This window comes from Propithecus coquereli, unplaced genomic scaffold, assembly GCF_000956105.1.
Source record: "Propithecus coquereli isolate 6110/MARCELLA unplaced genomic scaffold, Pcoq_1.0 Scaffold247, whole genome shotgun sequence".
Lineage (NCBI taxonomy): Eukaryota > Metazoa > Chordata > Mammalia > Primates > Indriidae > Propithecus > Propithecus coquereli.
The window spans coordinates 3,576,452-3,587,700 of NW_012148030.1; the positions used below are offsets into that span (position 1 = coordinate 3,576,452).

The 11,249-nt window shown below is 38.8% G+C and overlaps 1 protein-coding gene across 1 annotated transcript in view; it reads left to right on the top strand.

Annotated features, from left to right (window-relative positions):
• EXT1 (exostosin glycosyltransferase 1) overlaps positions 1-6,210 on the top strand; it is a 314,164-nt gene extending 307,954 nt beyond the window's left edge. The window contains exons 10-11 of the mRNA XM_012646562.1: positions 1,315-1,486; positions 5,666-6,210. Coding sequence (XP_012502016.1) covers positions 1,315-1,486; positions 5,666-5,851 — 358 coding nt within the window. The 3' untranslated portion in view covers positions 5,852-6,210. The remainder of the gene's footprint in view (positions 1-1,314; positions 1,487-5,665) is intronic.
• Positions 6,211-11,249: the final 5,039 nt, after the last annotated feature.

Here is an 11,249-nt window from a genome sequence, read left to right on the forward strand (position 1 = left end):
AATGGGATTGCTGGATCGAATGGTACTTCTACTTGTATCTCTTTAAGGTATCTCCATATTGCTTTCCACAGAGGTTGCACTAGTTTGCAGTCTGTGGGTGTATTTTGAAGATACTCCAGTATCATGTCCTGACAGTTTGGATGTAGAGTTTGATGACTCCAAGTTTTTTGATGTGAAGAACTAGAAGGATAGAATAGCCATCAACAGAGATAGGGAAAGCTAAAGATGGAAATAAATATTAGGGAAAATACAGGAGCTCAGTCTTGGGCGTGTTAAGACACCCAAAAGCACATGTTGAAAAAGGTCAGGATGGAGATATAAATTTGGCAGTTGTTTGCATGTATTTGGTCTTTAAAACCGAGGGACTGGAGTAAGATTGCCAGACTAGTGAGTATAGATAGCTAATGTTCCCTACTCAATCATTAATCAAACCCTCACTCTCCTGTTGTAGGAAAGTAAACACACCAACCTTACCTTAGTCTTTTTTAGTAAAGAATAGAGAATCTTGGAGTATCAGAGATAGTGTTGGAAATGCCCAAGACATAAAAATTTAGGCTGACTGAATCTTGACTTGAGATTTCACATCTAGAAAGTTCATTGTGTTCCCTCCCCTTCCTCCTGCCACCACCACACAGAGAAGCTGATTCATTCAAATGATTATCCTATAATGATATGCTGCTATATGCATATAAATACATGGGAAAAAATAGTAGGTTGAGAAATAATTCAAATTGATTGTGAGTTCTCTGTAATGATTGACCACCAGATTAATTCAGATTTTTCTCTAACAGAGTTGAGATATATATGGCTTGTGGGGCACAAATATAGAAGAGTATATTGTTGGACTCAGAGTCAAGGGATAGTATTGAATATAATTCCAATTAAGCCAACAATTAAAATTGTAAAGCAGCTTTGTGATATATACATCATGTGTAAGTAATTTTTCTTGCCATCTAAGTATTCAATTTCTCTTTCTAACTGACCAGTCTGATATTACAGTTAGACTGGGCAAGCAATATCTGCATCTGTGTTTACCTCTGTGCTTTATTTCCTCATCTGTGAACTGGAAATCATACCTACTTTGTAGGTTCCTTATGAAGATTATATGAGGCATTTCTTGTAAAACACCTTACAACACTATTTGGCATATAGCAGGTACCATATAAGTGAGAGCTATCATCATCATCATGCTCATCACCACCATTCATGACATGTTCAGACATTCAGAGAATGGCTGTATGTTTTGTATCAAAGAAGACCACTTGTCATTATGAAAAGATGGCTCTTTGTGAAACCAATCTTTGGTTTTTACAGATATTATCACTACCTGTACTCCCATTACCTGCCAGCCAGCCTGAAGAACATGGTGGACCAATTGGCCAATTGTGAGGACATTCTCATGAATTTTCTGGTGTCTGCTGTGACAAAATTGCCTCCAATCAAAGTGACCCAGAAGAAGCAGTATAAGGAGACAATGATGGGACAGGTAAGTATAAGAGAACTCTCTTTCCTTGCTTCACTCACTGGTGTTTCAGCCCAAGGGAGTGAGGACTTGTGTTCCTCTAAGTACTCTACCTAGAAGCATAATAAGTAGATATCAGTAATAAACCACAGCTAAAAGCTCTGAAGGGGTGTATGGTTGGCACACAGATAATTAAGCAGACACAGGTCAAGGATATCTTTGTGCCAAGAATATAAAGCTTTCATATAACCTATAAGGTGACACGAGAAAGTCATGTCTTCAGAGTTTGTCTTAGTGCCTTCAGGCTGCTATAACAAAAATACCATAGACAAGGTGGCTTAAATAACAGACATTTATTTTTCATAGTTCTGGAGGCTGGGGAGTCCAAGATCAAGGCACGGGCAGATTTGGTATCTGGCAAGGGTCCTCATCCTGATTCATAGGCAGCTCTCTGATCATTGTGTTCTCATGTGGTGGGAAGAAGGGCAAGAGAGTACTCTGGGGTCCCTTGTATGAGAGCACTAATCCCATTCTTTAGGACTCATGACCTGAACACTTCCCAGAGGCCTCACCTGCAAATATCATCACATTGGAGGTTATGTTTCAACATATAAATTTTGGGGGACACAAACATTCAGTCTATAGCAGAATTAAAAGCCTACAAAGAATTTATGTAAGTTTATTATAGGTACCTTATTTAATGACTAGTGAACAATACTCTAACACAGCCTTCTGGTGGTTGCCCTTAAGTTGACTATGCATCGTGGTGACATACCAGGAGTCATCATACTCAATTTTCAGTTCTAGAAGTAACATTTATAAGCTGTGGGCAAATTGGTTACCTTCTGAAACTTAGTTGGCTGATCTTTAAAGTAGAAATGATGAAATCTGCCTCACAGGGTTGAGATAATATGTAGGAAAGCTTTTATAAAAAGTAAAATAAAAATTATATCAGTCATAACATTTTAGTACTAAAGATGGTTTCAAGGAAGTATAATCCAGCTTTCTCTTTTATCAGTAAGAAAGCTAAGACCCAAAGAATTTGAGCATGTTGCCACAAGTCTCCCAGTAAGTTAGAGACAGAACTGGGAGTTTAATCCTAGGCTCTGTTCATTCCACTGCTTGTTCTTCTGTACCCCGGGGTCTTGGTATCAGGCCATCTGGATATGCTGAAGTTCATCTACCTTTATTCATCTTGGGCAGAGCTGTATGTAAGAAACCAAAAACCTTAAGTAAGGTCATTAGATCTACCCAAGTTGAATCATGGAGCATTCGACAGGATTGAAGTCAACCTGAATGAACATGCATTAACATGGTTACATCAGTTCAATTGTTTAGGGGTTTCCATGTACCTTGTCATTCACTAAATTTAGTAAGGGCAAAAAAATTACAGGATTTTAAGTTCATAATAATATAGTCATTCAGTATTTACTGAGAATGTACAGTTTATCAGGCACTGTTCTAGGTATTGGTTATGACAAAAGAGCTATTGCTAGTGAGCAAAGAGTCTGGTAGAACATTCCATTTCCCTCTGATTACTGAAAAAACAGGCAAGAAAATTTGCAAGAATTTTTAATCTTTAAAGCTGAAAGGCTGTTCAAATTTAAGCAAGATGTATTATCTGTTATATGCCCAGACATTTTTATTTACAGGCATTCGTCACTTAACAATGGGGATATGTTCTGAGAAATGCATTGTTAGGTGATTTGTTGTTGTGTGGGAACATCCTAGAGTGTACTTGCACAAACCTAGGTGGTACAGTCTACACACCTGGGCTATCTGGTATAGCCTATTGTTCTTAGGTTACAAACCTTTATAGCATGTTACAGTACTGAATATTGTAGACAACTATAACACAATGGTAAGTATTTGTGTGTCTAAACCTATCTAAACATAGAAAAGGTACAGTAAAAATACAGTATAATCATATGGGACCACCATCGTATAGGCAGTCTGTTGTTGATCAAAATGTTATTATGTGGCACGTGACTGTATATTATCTCATTTAATGGCATAACATTCCTATAATATTGTTTGCTCAGAGAGTTCTTCAGCTTCCCTGAGGTTATGTACTCATTAAGGGTTGAACTCTATTAACACACGATTTTGGAGCGATTGGTTTTGTGCCCTTTTCATAGATTTGCCTAATTCTACCAAACCAATATTTCTAGTAATTTTATGCATCTTTTGGGACAAATCTAAATTTGACCTTAGGTAAAACTAGATTTGCCCAGGTTCTATATTTGTCCCATCTTCCCATTTATACACATTAGTTTATTGAATGTTTGTGTGACTAGTAAAGTAAGCGGATATCTTACTATGGGATTATGCTCTTATTACACAGGAAAGACATCTTTCCTAATGTGTGTTGGTTGACCCAGAATAAATGTTAAAATCTAGAGGCAAAAAAGATATTTGAATGATTCAACTGAACTTTTTCTTAATTGGTGAGCAGGAATGAGCTTAAGCTCTTAACAGTATTTTATTTGCATATGTGAGTACTTTTGGCTGGATGTGGGGCCTGTTGGGAGTGAGTGGGCCAGCCAGAAAGTTTCCGCAAACCCATATCAGTTTAGGAACAAAATGAGGTACATTTGGGACTGTCTAGTCTGATATGAGCTCAACCATGCAGCCTAATTTGATATCTTTCTCTGATTTACTAAGTAGAGTTATCCTAGCATAACCGGTAAGGAATGGAGCCTGAGTTCTGCCCCTCTCTAGCCTTGAACGATTAACTCTAACTTCCTTGAGCGTGTCTCCTCATCTATGAAATGGAGATGTTTTTACCTGGGTAGATTCTTCAACACATTGTTGCGAGGTTCAAATGAGCTTCATGAAAATACTTTACAAATGGTGTTTTGTCTATTATTCTGCTGCTCAGAGGTAATTTGACATTTGTATTTATCTTCAATGTTATTTTCAAGCATGTTGACACTTGTGGTTTTAAAGTGACTCTGAGTGATTCTCACGCTAAAAAGTATCTTCCCATTAAAGTATTTTTTAAACAATGCGTGAGGACACAAACAAGTTGAACACACACGTGTACATGCATGTCACGAAAGAGTTACCTATTGACATAAATGGGTTTGTGTTCTTCCCCCCATAATTGGGTAGCTCGTCTTTTCCTTGTTTCATAAAAACATAGATTTAAAGACAGTATGCTTAGTCACTCTATTAATATTTAAATTTCAGCACTAAGGCATTTAAGGCTTTCTCTAAATCAATGCCAATCTTTTACATGGTCTAAAAATATTTAACCAACTTTAGAGGCAACACAGAGAACTAAAAAGATGGTAGCCATCTTTTCTACTTACCCAAAATTAATCCTCTTTTTATTCTAGGTGAGCAACAACTCTTTACAGGGCTGATTGCCCTTTTAAAAGTAATCTTTGGGCATTTTAGCAGAGAGGAAATACAACAATTCTTGAGTTAAGGAAAGAACAGGATTTTGAGATTTTAGTATATAGTCAGTCTTACAGAAACATGCTGTATTTACCACTGAATCCTTCTTATTCTTCATGGAGTCATTTCAGGGGAAAGTTTATAGAAGGGAAAACAGATTTTTAGATGCTGCATGACGCTAGCCTGGAATGAAGTGCAAAAGGTGCTATTTTGTTCTTCTTCCATTATGCATGTGGCTTTTTAACAAAGGATTCCATGGGACCTTCATAAAAGTAGAGAGATAGTAGATGGGAGGAAGACATGGGTAGATAGAAATACAGACTTCTGAAAGTTGATTATTGATATCTCCAAATGAACTAAGTAAACAAGAAGGATTTAGAAAACTATCTTTGAAACCATAAATACATTGTTAGTCATAGTATTTGGTCCCAAGTGCAAAGAGATGTCTTATATTTAGTGGCCACAGTAGTTGAGATTCCATCAGTAAGTCATTGACAGACCAGAGAATTAGTCAATTCAGAAATTTCAGAGAATTAGTCAACATGGATCTTTGTGTATTGGTGTGTTTTTAACATCGAGGAGCTTAGCATTCCTTGGGAAAACCTTCAGGCCAGGCAAGGCTGAACCTGGGATTAGTGCTTGTATTTTTCCCAGGCACAGGGATGAAGAGGCTTGGTGGCCAGGCCAGACCCCAGGCTCTACTGCTCTGCTCGCCTATTTGCCTGACTCCGTTTTCTGCAGTGTTCCCCTCTCATCTCGCACATCTCTCATGGTTCTCCTTGTTTTTCTCCTTTTCCCTAGACTTCTCGGGCTTCCCGCTGGGCTGACCCTGACCACTTTGCCCAGCGACAGAGCTGCATGAATACGTTTGCCAGCTGGTTTGGCTACATGCCGCTGATCCACTCTCAGATGAGGCTCGACCCCGTCCTCTTTAAAGACCAGGTCTCTATTCTGAGGAAGAAATACCGAGACATTGAGCGACTTTGAGCAATCCGGCCGCGTGGGGGAGGGGAAGCAAGAAAGGACTGGGGTCCAGCTGCTCTCTCTTCCCAGTGCAGATCCACTCATCAGCAGAGCCAGACCGTGCCAAGTATCCAAATAAACTTACATAAACAGAATGACAAAAAAAAAAAAATGAACAGGCCAATGAGAACTCAACTCCTGGCTCCGGGGACTGCACCGGACTGCTCCAAACTCACCTCACTGGCTTCTGTGTCCCAAGACTAGGTTGTGTACAGTTTAATTATGGAACATTAAATAATTATTTTTGAAATGATTGCTATGCAGGTTTAAACTTTTTTAATGATCAAAACTATTAAAAACCAGAGTTCTTTCTTTAATCAAAATTGTGTTGGTTGTGACTATTTCAAAGCTGCTACTCCTCTTCCCGCAGACATTGGTCATGCAGGGTTTCCTGCAGTTACAAATGCTCAGACTTCATGGAAAACACAATAGGTCACTCTGCCCAGTGTCAAGAAATAACTGAGCATAAGTTAAGACAAGTTCATGAATCAGCTTTGCCAGTGCAAATTATTTTCCACTTTGAATTTTCAAATCCACTTGAACTTTTATCTCTAAAATGTCGCTGCATGAGAGAAAGTATTATGACTTCAGGTAGGCAGTTCTAACTGAAAACTCTATGTTTGAGATAGATACGTATGATAATCGTTTTTCATTGGGGGGAGGGGGAGTTAGTACCAAGAAAACACTAGTATAATTAAGAAGTGTTCAGTTTGCACAAAAAACCATCCAAATAACCTACCAGCATGTTAGTGAGATGGAAATATAGACCCACAACAGTAACCCAATGCTTGTAGGGGGTGTGGGCTAGATTATAGATTCAACCATTGACATAAATCTGGTTAGCACTGGGTAAAGGCTTTGGTTTAGAAGCCAGGGAAGAATGAGTATATTGGGAAGAATAGATTATTTACAAAATGAGCTCTTTAACGTTGTGAAAACCTCAAGTTTTGGAAGCCTCCCTGTTGAGAAAGAAGTAATATAATGTGTGAATTCACACCATCGAACAAGAAGATTTCTGTGAAGTAACTGAGGGTGTGCCTCACCACTGGGACCCTAATATCATTTTTGGTCAAACGTTTTGAGCAAGAATCTGGCAAACTAACCAGAAACAAATGTGAATACTGTTTTATTTACTTTTAACTTTTAAATCTGTAGAGAGGTTTAGTTGTGCTTCTTGTTAAAAAGAACATTTCTATCCCTGCAAATGCTATCTTGAGCTTATTATTGTGAAATTAGAAGAACAAACTGAAAAAAAAATATCCTTTAACTCTGTTATAAAAGATGGAAACTTCTGATAGTAAATGCATTTCTTCACTTGGAAGAGGCAAGAGAGAACAGGGAAGAGAAAGACATTATTGGATTTTACCACTTATTATGCAGAATAACCAATAAGCACTTTAGGGTTTCCCCCCCCCCCAAACTCTCATACATTTTGTATTTTTTTATTTCCAGGGTTGTTTTTTGTTTTGTTTTTTTCGGTTTACTTTCAGTTTTGTTTTAGAAGAAAAGTCCATCTCAGAATTATGTTCTAATAACGTCAAGGAGCTGGCTTAGGCCAGTAGAAACCATAAGTCCAGTGGACTTTAGCTCATCCTTTCTTTGTAGACATGTGGGAGAGAAGTAGGACTTGCAATGATAGCGTCAGGAGGGTGCTGTAAATGGCAGTGAAAGTGTCCGCAGAGGTCCAGAGAGGTGACTCAACAGGCTACCCAGCATCAAAGCAAGGACCTGGGCCCACGTATCCAGAGGCCATGGTGCAGAGACAGTGAGTTCACGTAGAGGGGCTTCTCTCTGCCCCTTGTAACTCAAAATAGCTCCTTAAATACCTCTCTCAGCCAATTTGACCCATTCTTAGTCCACTCTCAAACATGTGACATTTTCCCCTAAGTAGATGTGATTATCTCTTATGGACTTGAAAAATAATTCTTAGGTCCATGGTACTTGCACTTGGGTGTCTTTCTATAAAATGCCCAGACTCATAGGCTTCATGCCATTTAAGCTGCAGTTCTTAGCAAGTTAAAGGGGTAGCAATTAATCCATATTCATTTAGCCTTTACAAATTTCTATTCAAACTGATGTTTTCAGGATTGGCAAATCATTCTTGTATCTTTCTCCTTTATGAAAATAAATGCAATATTTTGTTCAATGACCCCCAAACCAACTTGAAACTTATGTTGTCATCCTGGCTTGTAAAGCAGTATCCCTAATTGTACCAGTCGGTCACATGTATAGATTCAGGGACCTGCTTTGCCAGATTTACCTTGTCACCAAGATCACAGGGAACATATATTCCACAAACAATAAGTGTTGTGTGATAAAAGATGGTGATTATAAGCAAGAACAGGATCTGACACACTTTTGATCCACTTTAACTCTCCACGGTTTCATTTTATGTCATTCTCTGAGTAAATCTCTTTGGGATGCTAGCTGGCGTGTTCTATTCTCATTTGGAATATACAGCTGGGAATTGAACAATGCTTAACAAATCAGTGAGGCCCAAAAGTAAGATGTAATTTTAATTCACTTAAGAAAGAGTTGTATTGCATTTCAAGTTGACGAATTGTAGCCATCTCGATAGGATGTCAGCAGTTACCTCCTAGCCAACTCGAGTGATAACCAAGGGTCCTTAAGTGGGCCAACACGTGCTGAGTTGGTAAGAAGCCAAGGGCAGAGTGTACAGTGCCAGCCACGTAATGGATTACATGCAGAAACTCCATAGAGGACTCAGCCACTTGTGATTTCCACACAATACGTTTTTCTAGCTCCACATTAGGACTCATGATCTTAAAAATAATTTTTTTTAAAGCTGGCTATGCATTTATATGAAAAGACTTATGAATATCAAAGCTTACATGTGCATTAGACATATAGCACCTTTGTTGAAGCTAGCAAAATGGACCAAAATTAAGATGAGAAAAATCCATGAAATAATCACCAACCATATCACAGAAGATAACATAGCTGGGTGCACCTACCTTGGCATATCAGCACACTTTCCAGATAGGATGCTTCAGATAGAAGGGAGATCTTGTAACTGGAATCTTATGTGCATTACAGTTTAATTTCTTCTTGTTACAAATGGTGCTCAAAGAAGGATCAATTCTGGTTGCTTCCTTCAATTTCCCTTTTGGAATGATTTTTGTTTTTCATTACAGTAGGCTATGTTAGCCTTTATTTTTGGTGATTCTCAAATACCTGGTGACTTGAAGGAATATTATGCCAGCAACCTTTCATAAAGGTTGCTGAACTTTAATCAGGGGTGAGATGAATGAATGTGAATAGAGCTATATACTGTTTAAAAAACAAACCAACAAACAAAAACAGTGCACTTCATTTAAGAACAAATGAAATTTTAATCAAACCCATTTAAAGGGCGGGAGCAGGGAGAAGGCAGCCTAACCGGATTGGAATCTGAATGAGAATCTTACTGAACAAGGCTGAATTATGGATGCAAAAAGCCAAGGCAAACTTCCCAGATATGGAAGTGATTTATGTTCCCTTGGGTCTCTGAGAGCTCCAAGTTTTTTAAAGTACCACTTTTATTTTTATAAACTCACAAATAAAAATGTCCCTGCCTTCTAATAGTTAATATAATCAACATTCAGCCAGTACATCAGGATCCCAGTTGCTGAATTCATTTACCTACTTTCCATTTATAGCATCTATGGACAAGAACCTTTCGGATGGTTTTGCCATTATTGGCCAGATTTAACCAAGACAGTTCTTTCACTGCCGGCCTCATTTTCTCAAGAATGCTTCATGGAAACAAAGTTGTTTTGAGTTGAGTTCTCAGTGAATAAGCATTAATATAAGACTGTGCTAAATTCGTCATGCTCAGTATTAGAACTTCAGCATGTAGAGATTAGATTATTCCTTAACTTTAAGTCTATTAAAATAAAAAGGGAGCAAGTACCCTAAGAAAGTAGTCTCTCCCATCAATTCAGTGATGCTGTCCAGAAGCTCTGGGTAGAAAAGCTACTATTTACACCATCAATGCAGTAGTGAAGATGACTCTGGGAAACCATCTCTCCCTTTTTTGCCCTTTCCAAAAATCAAAGGCTTCTGTTTCCATGATTTTTACTTAGCAGGGACTATAGTTGCCACTAATCTAGAATTCCAATGCATTCCATATCGGGAGCCTAGATGAGCTGCCCCAAGTTGGAACTTCTGTGGCCCAATAAACAGATGGGGAAGGCAATCATTGAGAAAACTAAGCTCTCAGAATAGTATGGTCTCACCCTTGTTTAAAACCAAGTCATGTTAGCCTTCCAGTCACTCTGCTTTTTGTAATGATTTGCCTTTTAGGCCTCAGGCCATTTGATTTCTGGAATAGTTTTCTGTTCTTCTCCTATAGAAATACATCCCTTTCTTTTTGGTCATAATTCGTACTAAAATTCAGGCCATGCAAATGACCTGGTTACCATGTAATGAACCTTGTATACTTATTTTGAGAGAAAAAAAATATGTATAGGATATGTTGAGAGGTAGAAAGAAAGACATCAAAAACTGGAACTATTTTAGGTGGCAAATTGTAAAGCAAAAAAGAAAAGTATACCTTATTTTGTATACGATGTACATTTGGGACAGAGTTTTCTAATATGTTGCCAATGTTTTTGTAGTGTTACCACAGGTCTTCTTCTGAAGTGTTTTCCCCATTTGTTATAGACTATTAATGACTTAGCGTAATTTAGCCCTCAAGTGTGTGTGTGAGACTGTGAGAAAATACAAAGCCATAGATCTTGATTTACTTCATGGACCTGTGTAACTTTATGTCTGAGTTTTGCCATCTAAGATAGATTGTTTTATAGAGAGTGTCACCAAAGACTTTTTCCTTCCAATTTATAGACGAAAAAAAGAAATTATTAATAAATGACATGACTTTTCATCTGCGTGGTTTTCATTCCATCTTATCTGTTGACGACAGAAAGATGCCGAAGGATTTGGTATGCCTGGGACGCACAAAGCTTCCCTGGGGGTGCTGGGGAGACAGGCAGATGAGGTTGGACAGAGCCTGCCGGGTAGAGGTCCAACTCATGCAGCCTGGCTGCAGCCCAACACCCAGCCTCATGGGGAGCACGGGCCGCCAGCTACAACCATCTTCCAGGCCAGATGCAGCTGGTACGACTGGAAGCAAGCCAGGGTGAACGGTGGTGACATGCCCAGTTCACAGCGTTCCTCCACACAGATGCTGGGACAAAAGTGGCAGGGCCAGGCCCCAGAGCATCTGGAGCCTGACAGCTGTGGCCATTCCCCTCTTGGTTTCAATGACTGCGTAGAGCTCATGAATCACTGGCTGGCGTGGCATACAGTAGACTCACGTTTCTCGAAAGAATGTTATAAATGGCTCCAGGTGTGTTGCAGC